This window comes from Hyperolius riggenbachi, chromosome 1 (assembly GCF_040937935.1).
Source record: "Hyperolius riggenbachi isolate aHypRig1 chromosome 1, aHypRig1.pri, whole genome shotgun sequence".
Classification (NCBI taxonomy): Eukaryota; Metazoa; Chordata; class Amphibia; order Anura; family Hyperoliidae; genus Hyperolius; species Hyperolius riggenbachi.
This window is the reverse complement of record NC_090646.1, coordinates 474,178,380-474,198,001: the sequence shown is the minus strand read 5'-3', so window position 1 is coordinate 474,198,001 and position 19,622 is coordinate 474,178,380. Positions and strand designations below refer to the sequence as shown.

The 19,622-nt window shown below is 43.7% G+C and overlaps 1 protein-coding gene across 8 annotated transcripts in view; it reads left to right on the top strand.

Annotated features, from left to right (window-relative positions):
• Window positions 1–19,622, top strand: part of LOC137521658 (cytosolic phospholipase A2 gamma-like) — a 125,906-nt gene that overhangs the window by 87,695 nt on the left and 18,589 nt on the right. For all 8 annotated transcript variants that reach the window (XM_068241279.1, XM_068241270.1, XM_068241260.1 and 5 more), the window contains 2 exons: window positions 14,832–14,983; window positions 18,625–18,799. In XM_068241279.1, the coding sequence (XP_068097380.1) occupies window positions 14,832–14,983; window positions 18,625–18,799 (327 nt within the window). The remainder of the gene's footprint in view (window positions 1–14,831; window positions 14,984–18,624; window positions 18,800–19,622) is intronic.

Sequence of the window (19,622 nt, the reverse complement as noted above, 5' to 3'; positions counted from 1 at the left end):
GGGCATCCGCAGAAAATTTTCCGGGGGGAGGGGGGGCAAAAAGGCGGGGAAGAAGTGGTGTGGCGTGCTTAGAAAATTTTGAAGTTGTGCGGCGTGCTGTGCTGAAAAATGGGTATGGCCATGGACCAGAATGTGGGTGTGGCCACGGGTGGAGACAAATTTTCATGAACTTAGCAATGTGGGACATTTAGATTAGGACAGTGGTGGCGAACCTTCTGGAGGCAGAGTGCCCAAAGTGCAACCCAAAAGTCACTATCTATCGCAAAGTGGTAACAGCAATTTAACCACTTCAGGACCACAGTCTTTTCGCCCCTTAAGGACCAGAGCCTTTTTATCCATTCAGACCACTGCAGCTTTCACGGTTTATTGCTCGCTCATACAACCTACCACCTAAATGAATTTTGGCTCTTTTTCTTCTCACTAATAAAGCTTTCTTTTGGTGCTATTTGATTGCTCCTGCGATTTTTACTTTTTATTATATTCATCAAAAAAGACATGAATTTTGGCAAAAAAATGATTTTTTTTAACTTTCTGTGCTGACATTTTTCAAATAAAGTAAAATTTCTGTATACATGCAGCGCGAAAAATGTGGACAAACATGTTTTGGATAAAAAAAAACCCATTCAGTGTATATTTATTGGTTTGGGTAAAAGTTATAGCGTTTACAAACTATGGTGCAAAAAGTGAATTTTCCCATTTTCAAGCATCTATGACTTTTCTGACCCCCTGTCATGTTTCATGAGGGGCTAGAATTCCAGGATAGTATAAATACCCCCCAAATGACCCCATTTTAGAAAGAAGACATCCCAAAGTATTCACTGAGAGGCATAGTGAGTTCATAGAAGATATTATTTTTTGTCACAAGTAAGCGGAAAATGACACTTTGTGACAAACAAAAAAAAAAAAAAAGTTTCCATTTCTTCTAACTTGCGACAAAAAAAAATGAAATCTACCACGGACTCACCATGCCCCTCTCTGAATACCTTGAAGGGTCTACTTTCCAAAATGGGGTCATTTGTGGGGTGTGTTTACTGTCCTGACATTTTGGGGGGTGCTAAATTGTAAGCACCCCTGTAAAGCTTAAAGGTGCTCATTGGACTTTGGGCCCCTTAGCGCAGTTAGGCTGCAAAAAAGTGCCACACATGTGGTATTGCCGTACTCAGGAGAAGTAGTATAATGTGTTTTGGGGTGTATTTTTACACATACCCATGCTGGGTGGGAGAAATATCTCTGTAAATGACAATTTGTTAATTTTTTTTACACACAATTGTCCATTTACAGAGATCTTTCTCCCACTCAGCATGGGTATGTGTAAAAATACACCCCAAAACACATTATACTACTTCTCCTGAGTACGGCGATACCACATGTGTGGCACTTTTTTGCACCCTAACTGCGCTAAAGGGCCCAAAGTTCAATGAGTACCTTTAGGATTTCACAGGTCATTTTGCGACATTTCGTTTCAAGACTACTCCTCACGGTTTAGGGCCCCTAAAATGCCAGGGCAGTATAGGAACCCCACAAATGACCCCATTTTAGAAAGAAGACACCCCAAGGTATTCCGTTAGGAGTATGGTGAGTTCATAGAAGATTTTATTTTTTGTCACAAGTTAGTGGAAAATGACACTTTGTGAAAAAAAACAATAAAAATCAATTTTCCGCTAACTTTTGACAAAAAATAAAATCTTCTATGAACTTACCATACTCCTAACGGAATACCTTGGGGTGTCTTCTTTCTAAAATGGGGTCATTTGTGGGGTTCCTATACTGCCCTGGCATTTTAGGGGCCCTAAACCGTGAGGAGTAGTCTGGAAATCAAATTCCGCAAAATGACCTGTGAAATCCTAAAGATACTCATTGGACTTTGGGCCCTTTAGCGCAGTTAGGGTGCAAAAAAGTGCCACACATGTGGTATCGCCGTACTCGGGAGAAGTAGTACAATGTGTTTTGGGGTGTATTTTTACACATACCCATGCTGGGTGGGAGAAATAACTCTATAAATGGACAATTGTGTGTAAAAAAATCAAAAGATTGTCATTTACAGAGATATTTCTCCCACCCAGCATGGTTATGTGTAAAAATACACCCCAAAACACATTGTACTACTTCTCCCGAGTACGGCGATACCACATGTGTGGCACTTTTTTGCACCCTAACTGCGCTAAGGGGCCCAGAGTCCAATGAGTACCTTTAGGCTTTACAGGGGTGCTCAAAATTTAGCACCCCGCCCACTTGCCAGGACAGTTAACAAACCCCACAAATGACCCCATTTTGGAAAGAATACACGCTAAGGTATTCCATGAGGGCCATGGTGAGTTCATAGAAAATTTTATTTTTTGTCACAAGTTAGCGGAAAATGACATTTTGTGAAAAAAAAAAAAAAACACAAAACCACAATTTCTGCTAACTTGTGACAAAAAATAAAACATTCTATGAACTCACCATGCACCTCACGGAATACTTTGGGGTGTCCTCTTTCCAAAATGGCATCATTCGTGGGGTCTGTCCTGGCATTTTAGGGTCTCTGCAATCATTACATGTATGGCCAGTATTAGGAGTTTCTGCTATACTCCTTATATTGGGCATAAGGGTAATGCACTGTGGGCTGAAAGGAAAAATGAACGTCAAACAATCAATCAATGTGGATGAAAAAATATCTGCCAAAAAATTTTGAAAAAAAAAAAAAAAAAAGAGGAGGAAGGCGTCTGCCAGGACATAGGAGCTGCCGCCCCAAAAATCCAAACCCACCAGCTCGTATGCCCTGGCAAACCTGATTTATCCATTCACACCGATCGATGTGGATGAACAAATCATTGCCAGAGTTCTTTTTTGATACAAAGTGTTTGCCAAAGCATATGAATCCCCAACACCACTCCTCGGCCCATATGCCTCGGCAAACGTATCTTTTTGACTGCGGAGGAGAAATCTCGTCCTGCAGCGCTGCATGCACCGACTTGTGTGTAAGCTGACAGACGCGCAATGTTCTGTCAGGATGCACCATCAGTGCTGCAGCTGATTGGTCGGTCTGGATAGAAAAAAAGAGAGAAGAAAAAAAGACAAAACAATACAAAAAGGAGGGGAAGGCGTCTGCCAGGACATAGGAGCTGCCGCCCCAAAAATCCAAACCCACCAGCTCGTATGCCCTGGCAAACCTGATTTATCCATTCACACCGATCGATGTGGATGAACAAATCATTGCCAGAGTTCTTTTTTGATACAAAGTGTTTGCCAAAGCATATGAATCCCCAACACCACTCCTCGGCCCATATGCCTCGGCAAACGTATCTTTTTGACTGCGGAGGAGAAATCTCGTCCTGCAGCGCTGCATGCACCGACTTGTGTGTAAGCTGACAGACGCGCAACGTTCTGTCAGGATGCACCATCAGTACTGCAGCTGGTTAGTCATTCGCTCGGTCCACCTGGAAGATTATTGGATGGAAAAAGAGAAAAAAAAACCCAAAAAACAAGCAAGCAGCAAAGCAATTACTTCATTAACATTAATAACCTTTGAACTTTTTTAATAAAAAACTTAACATTGCAAACCAAACATTAACTTCTTTGCTTACCTGTTTTTTGTTTTTTTTTAACTTACCTCCCGAGGACAAACCTCTCCTCCCCCATGGAACAATGTGCGAAGTGCAAATTGCACAGAGTTGTGGCGAAATACATTACGCAATTTGTCCCAAGTGAAAGGAGAGGTTTCTGGCAGCCCTGTGTATTAGGGTCTCTGGAAACCCGATGTTTGGTTTCACACTGCATATTGACATATCCGGTGGGTCGAGCCCGCCGCACCGTATCGTCCAAAACAGACCTTCAGGCAATACCACAAGAGTAGCATTCGGCCTAGTAATGAACTGCGTCGCCATAGACTAACATGACTTCCGCGCCGATCGATATTGCCACAGAAGCCACGCAGTAACGTAGGCATGCACTAGCGTTAAGTCAAGCACTTCCGGCGTAGGGGGGGACCGCAAAGTGTGACTTTTGCTAGGCATTTTGCCCTAACGCATCGCAGCAGTGTGAAATAGCACTGAGAGACCCTTGTGTGCCTACCGCTGTGTGTGGAGTTCCCTACTCTCTAATAGTGTACCTGCTCGTGGTACCTCTCAAAACACTCCCCTAGGCATAGGCCAGGCTGGTCAGGACAGGTGGGACAATAAACAGTGGTGTCACGCCTTATTCCAGCCCTGCTGCAGACACGACAGCGTTTTCTTCGGATTCGTTGACCTGGGGTAGTCGGAATTGGATAGGCGTAATGCCTTCCATGCAGCCGGCTAGTTGCATCTTGGGGTTGGGCCACGGCACCTCCTGGATACAGGAGTTCTATCACGATCTGTTTATTAAATTGAATAAACGAGCCAGTTCTCCCAGCCTTACTGTAGAGAACAAAGCTGTTGTAAATTGCCAATTGAATGAGGTAAAAAGACACTTTTTATACCAGCGTCTTGTTTTTCGGGCAACTAAATAGGGCGCTAACCTCTGGTCATTGAAGTCCACCCCTCCCATGTTAGTATTATACTCGTGGACGACAAGGGGTTTTTCAATGACCTTAGTTCGCCGTTGAATTTCAACTGTCGTGTCTGCGTGAATGGTGGACAGGAAGTAAACCTCCCTCTTGTCCTTCCATTTCACCGCGAGCAGGTCGTCAGCACACAAGGCGGCCCTCTGCCCCCGTTGAAGTCTGGTGGTAATGAGCCGTTGGGGGAAGCCCCGGCGACTAGGCCGCACGGTGCCACAGCATCGGATTTTTTCTATTTTTAAGTGCTGAAAGAGGGCCACACTTGTGTAATAATTGTCCACAAAAAGATGGTACCCCTTCTGGAACAAGGGTGACACCAAGTCCCACACAACCTTTCCACTGCTCCCCAGGTAGTCAGGGCATCCGACCGGCTCCAATTTTGAGTCTTTTCCCTCATAGACCCTAAAATAAGATGTATAGCCTGTGGCCCTTTCACAGAGCTTATACAGTTTCACCCCATACCGGGCGCGCTTGTTTGGGATGTACTGTTTGATGCGAAGGCGCCCGGTAAAGCGTATGAGGGACTCGTCTACGCAGATGTCCTGGTCAGGGGTATAAGCATCTGCAAATCTGGATGACAGGTGGTCTATGAGGGGTCGAATTTTGTGGAGCCGGTCAAAAGCAGGGTGGTCACTTCGATGACAGGTTTCGTTGTCATTGAAGTGCAGGAAGCGCAGGATGTTCTCAAATCGTGTCCTGGACATGGCAGCAGAGTACAGGGGAACATGATGTGCTGGGTCCGTAGACCAATAAGACCGCAACACATTCTGCTTTACTAGTCCCGTGTGAAGGAGAAGGCCCAAAAAAATTTTCATTTCGGAAACTTGGACTGGTTTCCACCGAAAAGGCTGGGCAAGGTACTTTTCCGGATTGGCGGTTATATATTGTGTGGCCTTACGGTTGGTCTCTGCCACAATTAAGTCCAAGAGATCCTGGGTGAAGAACAGATAGAAAAAGTCTAGGGCCGATCCTAGATTATCTGTCTCCACCTGGACTCCAGACTGGGCGGTGAAAGGGGGAAGTACGGGTGCGGCGGAATCAGGGGATTGCCAATTTGGGTTTGCCAGCACCTCTGGTAAATTAGGGGTAGTACGGGCCCGTCTTCTTGGTGGCTGCGACTGGGATCTTACTGCACGTGCCACCGAACCAGTTTCAACTTCCATGCTGGTGCTCGCCACTTCACCAGGGTCTACGGAAGTACTGGTGCTAGGTCCAGGAGATGTTGTGCTGCTGGTGCCTGCCCCACCATGAAATCTCAGACCAGCACGAACACCACTCTGCTGCCCTTGAGGCTGATCCTGCGCCACCTGCGGTCCAACAACATGGGGTGTGGTACGCCTGGCTTTAGCCGGGACCTCAACCTCGTCATCACTATCGGTCAGTGAGCCACTGCTCAATTCAGGTTCAAACTCTGACCCGGAAGATTCGTCGAATGAGGCGTCCCAATCGTCCTCATCCGACTGGGCCATGTACCTGAGAACCTCATCATCGGAATACCCCTTTCTTGCCATGGTGGGCTGCTAAATTTAGGGGGTATTCCTCTGAGACTACGCAGAAAAAAGAGCACCTACCTAGCAAAAGGGAGTATTTGAGAGGTAGAAAGCTGTGCTCACTGAGTTTTGATAAAAAAAATAAATCAAAACTGAGGTTTACAGTGCCACAGCTATTGTACAGTGTTTTTTGCAGTGATCAGAAAAAAAATTCTGTCACTGCGGTGGGGCGGGCTGAACGCAAGTGCAGGCGAACGATCAGGCCTGATCGGGCAAACACTGCGGTTTTTTTTTGCGGATCCTAGTGACCCTAATAGATCTGACTGCGATCAGTAATGATCACTTACAGATACTATATAGTACCAATGTTGATTAGCGACAGTGATGACGCTAATTAGTGACTGTGGTGCAGTGGGCTGAGCACTAACTGACACTTACAAAGGGGCCTAGCTAACTGGCCTAACTGCTAACACTAGTGATACTAAAAAAGTGACAGTTTTCACTGTTTTTAGATCACTTGGATAGTGACAGGGGGGTGGTGGCGAGTGGGGAATCGGAGGCAATCAGAAACAATCACAGGACAATCAAAGGCAATCACAGGGCAATCGCAGGCCAATCACAGGGCACTCAATTCCTGGGACAATCAAAGTCAATCACAGGGCAATCAAACCAATCACGACACAATCAAAGCCGATCACAGGCCAATCAAAGCAAATCACAGGCCAATCACAGGCCAATCACAGGGCAATCAAACCAATCACGACACAATCAAAGCCGATCACAGGCCAATCACAGGGCAATCACAGGGCAATCAAAGCCGATCACGGGACAATCAAAGCCGATCACGGGACAATCAAAGCCGATCACGGGACAATCAAAGACGATCACAGGCCAATCAAAGGGCAATCACAGGGCATTCACGGGACAATCAAATACAATTACAGCACAATAAAATTGAATGTCAGCACAATGAAATTGAATGTCAGCACAATCAAATACAATTGCAGCACAATCAAATACAATGCACTGGGAAGGTGATTGGGGGGGGGGGGGGGCTGAGGGCGATCTAAGGGTGTGGGGGGTTGATTAGGTGCCCGCACGGGGCAGACTGGGTCCTGATCTGGTGGGTGGCAGACACAGGGGGTGACGATAGGAGATCAGTGAGGGATTACAGGGGAGAATAGATGTAAACAATGCACTGGGGAGGTTATCAGGAGGGGGGGGTCTGAGGGCAATCTGAGGGTCTGGGTGGGTGATCAGGTGCCCCCAAGGGACAGTTTAGGGTCTGCGCTGATGGGTGGTGGTGACAAGGGGTGATAGACAGGTGATAGATGGGTGATAGACAGGTGATCAGTGGGTAAGACAGCTATATAGCTGTATACAGCATACAAGGGGGGTGGTCTGGGAGGGGGGTCTGGGGGGGATCTGAGGGTAGGGGGGGTGATCAGGGGACCCTAGGAGGCAGTTAGGGACCTAACCTAGGGGATAGCGTCCCTAGATAGTGACAGGGAGTGATTGATGGGTTTTTAGGTGGGTGGTGGGGTGCAGATACTGGTGTGCTGGGGTGGTCAGGGGGGGTTCTGAGGGCTGGGGTGGGCGATCAGGGGGTCTGTGTCATGCAACGTGTGTTTTTTTTTTTACTTAGCTAATGGCTGCCGTCCTCTCTGATGGTCGCACGACGAGTGACCATCAGCGGAGGAGGCAGCCAGTATAATACACTTTGTTACAATAACAAAGTGTATTATACTCCTCTGATTGGCCGGATCGCCGCATTTGAAACCCGCCGGCGCTGCTAATTGGCCGGCGGGTTTCCGTGCAGAGTGGGCGGAGCCTATTGCCGGCGGCGATCGCGTCATTGATGACGCGATCGCCGCACAGCCACCGCTGATGCCGCCCCCGCCGATGGGCGTATTGCGGTCGTTTGGGCCCGGTCTTTGCCGCCGCCCATCCGCTGGGGGCGGTCGTTAAGTGGTTAAACTACATACAAACGTTTTAATTAACTCATACATTAACATTATGGAAAATCCAAGCTGAAAATAAACTGTGAAGATAAACAATTTCATCCATCCTACTCCTGAAAAAATGTATTTTTTTTAGAACCTCCCAGTTTTATTTTCCATTTTAAAAAGCTAAAAAAGTAGGTTTAATGCTATTGTCTCATGATGATGATTCGGCTTTTCCCATAGTCTCGCAGTTAGCAATCATGAGGCCCCCAACAAGACAAATTCAGCAATCATGATGCACCCAACAAGACAAGTTCAGCAATCATGAGGCCCCTAACAAGACAAATTCAGCAATCATGATGCACCCAACAAGACAAATTCAGCAATCATGAGGCCCCCAACAAGACAAATTCAGCAGTCATGAGGCACATACATAGACAGCATTTCACATAAATAGGCAGAATGCCCCCTAAATATGGTAGGCACCTCTCACCTGGCTTCTCAATTCTCCTCTACTGGCTGCTGTGCCTGGCAATACTGTTTTGGCTGGATTGGGGATGACGTGTGGGCTGAAAGGCCTTGCGGTGATGCTGTGGCCGGGCTGGCTGGCGGTGATGCTGTGGCCGGGCTGGCTGGCGGTGATGCTGTGGCCGGGCTGGCTGGCGGTGATTCTGGGCTGTGCTTGGCTGGTGGAAGTAAATTCTGGCCTGACTGGTGGTGATGCTGTGGCCTTTTTGACACTGATTCTGGGCTGGTTGGCTGGTGGTGATGCTGGCCTGGCTGCCCTGGTTAGTTTAGGTAGTGACAGGTGCCCCCTAGTTTAGGTAGCGCCAGGAGACCCCAGGTTAGGAAGTGACATGGACCCCCCATTTAGGAAGTGAGTGACAGGGACCCCAAGTCCAGTTAGGAAGTGACAGGGGACCCCCAGGTTAGGAAGTGACAGGGGACCCCCAGGTTAGGAAGTGACAGGGGACCCCCAGGTTAGGAAGTGACAGGGGACCCCCAGGTTAGGAAATGACAGGGGACCCCCAGGTTAGGAAGTGACAGGGGACCCCCAGGTTAGGAAGTGACAGGGGACCCCCAGGTTAGGAAGTGACAGGGGACCCCCAGGTTAGGAAGTGACAGGGACCCCTGTTTAGGTAGTGACAGGATCTGAGGTTGCTGAAATTTCTTCCCACAATCTTGATTCCAACAGATTTAGTTTAGTTTAGTTTTTTGTTTGTTTTTTTGCTTTTATGATCCTACAGTCATGGCCAAAAGTTTTAAGAATGTTTCCAAAACTTCTTCTGCACTGACAGCAACTTCTCCCAATCATCCAAGAATAGTTTGAAAAACAATGCCTTTTCCAGCATGATGGAGTAGTGTGCTATAAGGCCAAAGTGATAAGAGGCTCAAGAAACAAAACCTGGAAATTTTGGGTTCAGTGCCAGGAAACTCCCCAGACCTAATCCAATTGAGAACTTATGCTCAATCCTAAAGAGGCAAGTGGACAAACAATAACCCACACATTCTGACAAACCCCAAGCATTCATTATTAAAGGATGGGTAGCACAGTGGCATAGTGCTTAGCGCTCTCGCCTTGCAACACTGGGTCCCCGGTTCGAATCCCAGCTAGGTCAACATCTACAAGGAGTTTTTATGTTCTCCCCGTGTCTATGTGGGTTTCCTCTGGGCACTTCAGTTTCCTCCCACATCCCAAACACATACAGATAAGTTAATTGGGTTCCCTCAAAAATTTCCATAACTATGATACATGCACTACACAATATACCGTATTTTTCGGACTATAAGACGCTCCGGACTATAAGACGCACCTAGCTTTAGAGGGCAAAAACCAGGGGAAAAAAAAAAATACTAAAGCTGGTGCGTCCATGGTCCAGGAGCGTCTGGTAGATGTTCTGACTCAATAATGTATTTTCCTTAAGTCCCCTGCAATGCCCCTGGTGTCCTCCTGCACTGCCCATATGTAATGTAAATAGCGGTGGCAGCTGTGTATCTCCCCTTTGTCTGACGTAATTATCCACAGTAGCCCATGCATCTGCCCCCATGTAATATAATTAATGCATCTGCCCCCCCATGTAATATAATTAATGCATCTGCCCCCCCATGTAATATAAATAATGCATCTGCCCCCCCCCCATGTAATATAATTAATGCATCTGCCCCCCCATATAATATAATTAATGCAACTGCTCCCTCCCCTGTAATATAATTAGTGTTGGATCTCCTGTGTAATGTAATTAGCATTCAATACCCTGGCCGCCTGTGTAAAGTGATTAGCATTCAATCACCCCGCCTCCCACCCGTGTAATGCAATTAGCATTCAATCACTCCCGCCCGTGTAAGGCAATTAACATACAATCACCCAGCCCCCAGCCCGTGTAATGCAATTAGCATTCAATCAGCCCCGCCTCCCGCCCGTGTAAGGCAATTAGCAGCGGGCATCACTCACCTGAAACTTGAAGCCCGCGGTGAAAAGCTGTTCGTCTCGCTCGTTCTTTCCTCCAAGTGCCGGCACTTCCTGGTCGCGTCATTACATACGCGACCAGGAAGTGCCGGCACTTGGAGGAAAGAACGAGCGAGACAAACAGCTTTTCACCGCGGGCTTCAAGTTTCAGGTGAGTGATGCCCGCTGCTAATTGCCTTACACGGGCGGGAGGCGGGGGTGGTTAAATGCTAATTGCATTACACGGGCTGGAGGCGGGGTGATTAAAAGATAATTGTAAATACCCGGGCGGGAGGCGGTGTGATTAAAAGCTAATTGCAATACATGGGCGGCCAGGGTATTGAATGCTAATTACATTACACGTGGGATACAACACTAATTAAATAACACGGGGCAGATGCATAGCCTACTGCGGCTAATTAGGTCAGACAATGGGCAGATACGGCTGCCGCCGATATTCAAGCTACGTATGGGCAGTGCAGGACACCGGGGGCATTGCAGGGAGTCCCTGACATCGCGGCGAGGCGGCGGTTCATATCGGCGGGCGTTCGTAAGTCAGGGACTCCCTGTATTCGGACTATAAGACGCAGGGGCTTTTTCCCCCCACTTTTGGGGGGAAAAAAGTGCGTCTTATAGTCCGAAAAATACGGTAGATCTGACTACGGTAGGGACTAGATTGTGAGCCCCTCTGAGGGACAGTTAAGTGACAAGACAATATACTCTGTACAGCGTTGCGTAATGCCGGTGCTATATAAATACTTAAGGAGAATCTGTACTCTAAAATTCTTACAATAAAAAGCATACCATTCTATTCATTATGTTCTCCTGGGCCCCTCTTTGCTGTTTCTGCCACTTCCTGCTGCAATCCTGGCTTGTAATTGCCAGTTTTAGGCAGTGTTTACAAACAAAAAACATGGCTGCTAACCAGCATGTGATAGGCTGAGAGAAGCTCAGTCTGTGACTCATACAGAGCCTGGAGGGGGCGTGGAGAGCGTGTGTAAAACTTCTACCTTTCACAGCAGAGCAGCACATTCCTGCCTGAGCTGACAAAGCTGACAAAGGAAATATTAATTATATAACAGATAATACAGCCACTGTGCAACTAGAAAACGCTGCAGTAAGACAGACCACATTAGAACAGGTATAGGAACTTATAGGATAGAAGAAATAAGGCTGAAATTGTGAGTCTCTTTAAATAAATAATAAGTTTGAATTGCAGAGGTCTTAAAGGACCAACACAGCAAATATTGACACTTTTTGAATAAACTTGATGTAATTGCCAATAAAAGCCTTTGAAAATTATGAAATGATTGGGTTGTAGTAATACAATACATGACAGAAATGACTGACAACAGGATCTAAATACACTGAAGCAGCAACCTGTGAAAACCAGTAGCCGTGCCATTCTCCAAACTTTTGGTAAGAACTGTAGTTGCCTCCTCTTCAGTTTACAACTTATTAGTATTTAGTAAAAATGTTTTAGTATTTTGTTGCTCATTTTGTTATACTGCACATACTGATGCACCTGAATAGTAGTATTAATATACACCGTGATTTCAATTCCTAGGTTTATTAGTCCACAGTTGTAACTGTCAAACCATTGCTATAGGCAAGAAAGGCATTCGCTAAATTGCACTTTACTGATGCTTCCATAGACTAACTAAAAACACTTATTTGAAAACTATTCTATGTAGTGTTTGTGTGCATGAAAAGAAAATCGGCTCATTGTATCATTTTTTTTTTTTTTTTTTACAGATTGTGCCAGAAGTAAATAAAATGTGAGATGGAAAAGTTTGAGCCTTGCAGAGTTTGTATTTGAATGGTAATCCTCTTATGACACTATTGTGAGGTGGAAAAGGAATTTCCAAAGAGGTTGCATGTCCCTTTCGATGAGCCAAGTTCTAGAAGACCATCACTGATGGATAATGCAGCCACAGTGAAGAAAGTATCTAATCTTGAAGGACAGATGAACAAACAACCATATAGACTGTCCTCAGTTATGGTAGTGTGAAATATTTTTCACGACAAACTGCACGGCTTGGGTGTCTACATTCTGGTTTCCATATCTGATAACCCCTTTCCAGAAACAAACTTTATGGGCATCCATCTGAAAATGGCGCCTGCGAATAATGGCGCACAGTGTTGCCGCTAATCCGTTTGCCGCTTATCGCTATTTAACGTTAAAGCCTTATTGTTATTTAGCGTTAAAGCCTTATTGTTATTTGGCGTTAAAACCTTATTGTTATTTAGCGTTAAAACCTTATTGTTATTTAGCGTTAACACACAGAACCCTCTCTGTACCTAACCCTAACCCCTAAACCCCCCCCGGTGGTGCCTAACCCTAACACCCCCCTGGTGGTGCCTAACCCTAACCACCCCTCTGGTGGTGCCTAACCCTAACCCCCCCTGGTGGTGCCTAACCCTAAGACCCCCCTGGTGGTGCCTAACCCTAACCTTGACAGTGTTACATTAAATTTATTCATCATTTTGCAGTTAAATAACTTCTGCAGTTTGGCTTATGTAGGGCGCTATTGATAAATAACGTTAGTGTGTGCCACTATTGATAAATAACGTTAGTGTGTGCCGTTTTTCTTCTTTTTTCCCTGTGCGCCATTATTATGCAGTACTAACGATAAATAGCGATAAGCGTATCTTTTTAATGCGGCGCCATTTCTATGCATAGGCACTGTGCGCCATTATTCACTGATCCCACTTTATGGAACCTTTCAAGACAGGTGTTGACGCAGTTGAAACAGGATGAAGAGGATATTTTTTTATTTTATTTTTTTTGTCCTGCCACGATTACCCTTCAAATGCAGGAACTTTATCATGCTGCTAGCCATAATCTTTTTCATCTCACATGTTTGTTTTTCAGATTGTGTCAGAAGTGACTAAAAGATACAATGAGCAGTTTTTCTCAACATCGTGCACTTATGGACCAATGACAACATTGACAAAATATGAGTACAGGTCCCTGGTTAACGAATGATAGGTACTGTAGGTTCGTTCTGAATCTGCTCTGAATCTGCTCTTCAGTCGGAACAATGTGCTATCTTTGTCCCCTTTACCTCTTCTGTGTCCCCCTGTGCCTCAAGTATCCCCCTTTATGTCAGCTCTGCCTTCTGTGCCTGCTTATACAAGTTTAAAAGCCATTTTCCTTTGAATTTTTTAAAAATCGATTTTCTCAAAAACAAGTATCATTTGAATTTTTTTTTTGGCTTGTTCCCACGGAAACACTGAATCCATGCCATTCGTATCGGTGGGTAATTCGTAAGTCAGGCGTTCATAAGTCCGGAACTACCTATATCATAGCTTCCAGGTGATAATTCATTTTATGTTACAACCTCTTAGTACTAAAAGATAGGGATGGTTGTAATTGCCCAATGCCCACTTACAATTTTGGGGAAATTTCCAATTTTCTGATTCTCAAGAAGTATTTTAATAGTAATTTTTTGCATCAGAGAATCCAAATAACGGAAATAGCAGAAATGGAAAATCACTCTTGTGATTGGTCTAAAATTACTGCGGTGATCTGATTTCTGCAGAAAAATTCTGCATTCTCTGATTGGTCCAATGCTTCGGAGTTCTGCAATTGGGCTCAAATTAGCGAGATGTGGTAAATCGGATTTCTGTGGCATTTCAATTTTAGTTTTCCGAACTCCAAATGTGGAAATTTCAATTTCACTGAATCCAAAGGAGCATCCCTACAAAAATATATTTTAGGTGATATTTACAATAGGAGGCACTTTGCAAATGCCATGTTTCATAAGAGGGCACAATATTTAAAAATGTTGATTCCCTAAGGATGCATATGTGCAGTCCATTAAGACAGTTTGTATTTTTGTAATATTGGTGCTCTTCAGTGCTGCTTTTTGGTCTTTGAGCCAGCAATTTAGATTTAATTTAAAAAAGTCACCTATCCTTAAAGCGGATCCGAGATGAAAAACTAACTACAACAAGTAACTTGTCTATATATCTTATCTGAAGTTTAGATGGTTTACACAGCAAATATAGCTGCAAACAGTTTCAATAGAATATGATTATTTATTCCTGTGATACAATGACAGCAGCCATGTTGTTTTTTTACATTACACAGAAGCAGGCTTATCTGTATCTTGAGCCATCAGCCTAATCCCCTAATCTCCTCCCTCCTCCCCTCTGCTTCTGAAATCAATGGCTAGTAACACCTCCCCCTCCTCCTGCCCAGACTGAGCTCCCATGAGCCCTTGCTGTGGGCGTGGCTTTTTTAGTTTATAGAGAATTAGAGTATTAAAACAAAAAAAAAAGTATTTGGCTTGAGGAATGCCCTATAAACAATAGGAAAGGAACACAATTATGCAATTTGTAAAAGTTCACCTCGGATCCACTTTAAATGTGAACTACAGTATATGTTTATACTGTAAATCTGAATGGCCTTTTCCTGTATTTTCTAGATCATATCCCTACTAGCCTCTTCAGTACAGAAGACCTCTCCTTAATTGACTCTGGCTTGGAAATAAATACAGCATTCCCACTGATGTTGCCTCCCAATCGCAAAGTTGACTTAATATTGTCTTTTGATTTCAGTGAAGGAGATCCATTCCTGGTAAGTGGTAATTTAACTCTCTGCTTATTCCAATACAGCTCACCATAGAAGATGACGTGGTAATGTGAAAGGCCAATCTCAAAACTTTTTTTTTTTTCAGCAGGTTTATATTGAACTGATTAAGGTCTCAGGATGTAGAGTCGACGTCCTAATTACCCCCCTGTGTGTTCTAGGACTAGAATCTACGTCCAGCATTAATTCCCGCTGTCTGCTGCTGCTCCTGCACCTGTGCACGCTCATGCACCCGTGCACGTGAATGGTCAAGTGAATGATTGTTGCTGTTAGCTAGCAACAATCATTAAATAAAGTTAGAAAAAAAAGTTGTAAAAGTGAAAAAGAAAATAGTGACATGGGCCCAATAAAATAGTGTTTTGTTTTTTTTAAATTACTCATTAATTTTTTAACCAAAACCTAGCCCATTAACCCATTATTAACCGCTACAATACCTAAACCTGTTTATAAACTTTTAAAGACTGCCGCCAGTAGTGATCGGATGCAATCGCTAGGGTGAAAGTTTCAAGCCCCAATGCTCTACAGATGTAATGCTTTGCTATTGCCTAGTGATGCATCTGTACAACTCTATTCCACCTGAACTGTCACCCCAGCGAATGCATCGCCACAGACGCGCAGACTGGGGATAACGGTCCACCACATGCTCAGCTAGAAGTAAAATGTGGCATATGGGGTATCATTTTAATCCAGAAGGGCCAAATAATTTATTTGTAAATGTTTTATAACTGTGGGATGTGTGATGTGAAAAATGAAAAAACGTTTTGTGCATTTACGCCTAATTTTTCCCTATAAATGGACTATAAAACAAAATAGTTTTGGGAGAAAAAGATTACCCAAAGAAACTGAAAGCTGAAAAAACAAGATATGTATCACTAAGCTGGCATAGATAATTAGAAAGTTACTGCTATATCAAAACGACGCCACTAAAGTGTCAAAAATGTCAGGAACTTTAAGGTGTAAAAACCGTGGAACGAGAACCAGTTAATTTATCCTAATCTAATTATCACTAATGACTAATTACAGCTATTGAAGGGAACCTGAAGTGAGTGATATGGAGGCTGCAATATTTATTTCCTTTAAAATTATGAAAATTTCCTGGCTGTCCTGCTGATGTTCTGTAGCTAATACTTTTGCCACAGAAACATCTTCTCTGCATGCTTGACACAAATCTGACAAAATTAGCCCCATGCTTTGTTTCAGGTGTGTGATTTAGACTCTACTGCAACCAAAGATCAACAGGACAGCCAGGCAACTAGTGTCAAAAAGGAAGTAAATTTGGCAGCCTCCATATCCCTCTGTTCAATCTCCCCGCACTCAGAATTTGTTCTCTGCCAGACAAGTTTTAAGGGAAACTGAGGTTCCTTGTAAACAATGCCATTTGCCCAGCAGCCCTGTTCATCTTCTGGCATAAGTAGTGTCTGAGTCAGATACCCTGGAATAAGCATATGGCTAATCTAATAAAAGCTGAGTCAAAGTACCTGACCTGCTGCTGTTTGATCAGGGTCTATGGCTAAAAGTAATAAAGACACAGGATCAGGATGACTGCCAGGCAACTGGTACTGTTTAAAAGGGAAATTAATATTGCAGCCTCCACATCCCTCTCACCTTGGGTTCCCTTTAGCCACTTTATCCACCACTACAGTATATCTACGTCCTCTGTGACTTCATCTAATCCATGAGGATGTAGATACACATATTGTAGCTGAAGCACAGCTGTGCATGATTGGGCATTGCTCCTGTGCACACATCTGGCACTATCTGTTGCAGCACTATTTGGTGAAAGGGGAATATATGTTTCCTGAGCCAATAAGATTGATTTTCACCATTAAAAATGTTATTTTCTCAGTTAATTGTGAAAAATACACCCTGTTGCATTATTTCAGAATCAAATATTCTCACCATAAATTGTGACAGGAACATAATTGAAGTTTTGTGATTAACGGTAGAAATAGTCAAACAAAATTTGTGGTTTTTATCTACAGTAGCGCTTTTTACTTTTAAAGGATAACTAAAGTGAGAGGGTATGGAGCTGCCATATTTATTTCCTTTTAAGTAATGCTGGTTGCCTGGCAGATCCTCTAGCTCTTATCCTTTTAGCCACAGACCCTGCACAAGCATGCAGCAGATCAGGTGTTTCTGTCATTAGTGTCAGATCTGACAAGATTAGCTACATGCTTGTTTCTGGTGGTGTACAGAGACTACTGCAACCAAACAGACCAGCAGGACTGCCAGGCAACTGGTATTGTTTAACCACTTAATGACAAAGTATCGTATTAAAACGTCATGTTTGAGCCTGTTAACGGCAACAGGACATTTTAATACATAGCTAGTTCCTGCCGCTGCTCCGCCCGTGTGTGCGCAGCTCCTGCTGCTGTTTCTGTTGGTATTCTGTGTTCAGTGATTGGGAAAGAGGATCGGGCGGTCCTCTACCCATTCGCAATGCCTGGAATGAATGCACGCGACTGCGATCAGCGGCCACGTCCATTCATAAAACCGGAAACGGTCAGTGTAGTTAAATGTTAAAAAAAAAATAAATAAATAAATAAATAAATAAAAATGAACACTTTCTATAATGGGAGAGTGTTCACTAGCGCCATCTTGTGGCCAAAAAGTAAAATTACACATACAGGCACATACGTACAGTACATACACAATATTAATAAAATTAATAACTTACACTTGCAACCCCCCAACCCCCCCCCCCCCCAAAAAAAATCAGTTTAAAAAAATACATAAATAGTTGCCTTAGGGACTAAGCTTTTTTTTAATCTATATTTTGAGGGAAAATTACTTTTACTTTACTACAAAGGGGCTCGTAATTATGGACCGGACAAAAAAAATAAGCAAAACCAAAAAACACCAATTTTTCAAAATAATATATTGTTGCCATTCATTGTGATAGGGACATCATTTAAACGGTTTAATAATCGGGACAACTGGGCAAATAAAATGTGTCTGTTTTATCCACAGGAGAACGTTTAATTTTAAAACTATAATGGCCGAAAACTGAAAAATGAATTTTTTACATTCTTTTCTTCTTTTTCTCCATTAAAATGCATTCAGAATAAGAAAAATTCTTAGCAAAATGTACTACTCACAGAAAGCCTAATTGGTGGCAAAAAAAAAAAAAAAGGTATAGATCATTTTCTTGTGATAAGTACTAATAAAGTAATTAGAGAATAAAAGGGAGGAGCACTGACAGGTGAAAATTGCTCTGGTCCGTTAGGGTAAAAAGCCTTGGGGGTGAACTGGTTAAAAGGAAATTAATATGGCACCCTGCACATTTTCTAAAGTCCTATTTAGGATTAGGAGGATATATAATTTATAGTTTCTTGTCAGTTTCAGGTTTGCATTAGTTCGCTATTTAAAAATAGTTCTCCATTTAAAAATGAGTTCTGTATTTAAAAATATGTAATGCTGGCCTCCATGGATGTGCAGGCACATGCAATCCATTAGGTCCCCACGCCTTATGCCCCCAGTGCTATCAGCTTATGTTACCAGCCAACTGCCCACTCCATCATATGGATGCTAAATACAGCCATGTTAGTTCAGATTGCCCTGCCCACAATTCTACCAAAATGCTGAACCTGATAAAACCATAAGTTAAAACTAATACTTTGTATAAACAGACCATAAAGAAAACCGCTGAATATTGTGAGAAAAATAAAATTCCATTTCCTGAGATCAACAAAGAAGACCTCAACCAGGACATTCCATCAAAAAACTTCTATATTTTCGAGGGAGATGGCAATGAAACACCGGATGTGATGCACTTCCCACTTTTCAACAATGAGACTTGTCAAGGTTGGTGACGGAAAGCGGTTTTATTGTGCTTTGCAGAGCTTTTACGTGGTTACTTTTACCCCCTGAGGTAATTATTTGTAGGTTATCACGAATGACAATTTAGATGCGGTTTGGCTTAGTTCAAAGCTGCATGCCAACCGCAGGCAAACTCTGAAAATGATCTCCTTTATCCTCTTTAGACACAAATTTGTGTTGTTTTGCAAGGTTGTTTCAGTAGGTGGCTCTGAAGTTGTTTGGTCCACTTAAAAATGTGGTGGTTCTAGTTCTCCACAGTGGATACCCATTGTTGCTTCTACAAATCCTGCACACATAGGCCTAGTGCACACCGGAGCGTTTCCGCTGCGGTTTGCGATCTGCTTGCGGGTGCGGATCCGCTAGGGTAATGTATTTCAATGGGCTGGTGCACACCAGAGCGGGAGGCGTGTTGCAGAAACGCATACTCCCGGGCTGCTGCAGATTTTGGATTTCGGATGCGTTTCTGCCTCAATGTTAAGTATAGTAAAAACGCAAACCGCTCTGAAAAACGGCACTTCAGAGCGGTTTGCCAGGCGTTTTTTGTTACAGTAGCTGTTCAGTAACAGCTTTACTGTAACAATACATGAAATCTACTATACCAAAACCGCTACACAAAACCGCAAAACGCTAGCTGAAACGCTGCAGAAAAATAAGAAAAAGCGTTTCAAAATCTGCTAGCATTTTGCGGATCTGCTAGCGGTTTTTGGTGTGCACTAGGCCATAGAGCTAAATATATTTTATAGTGAAAGTGTAAAAAAAAAAGTGGTCCTCTCATTCTACACACTTAAGAAGCTGGTTGCGACCGGCA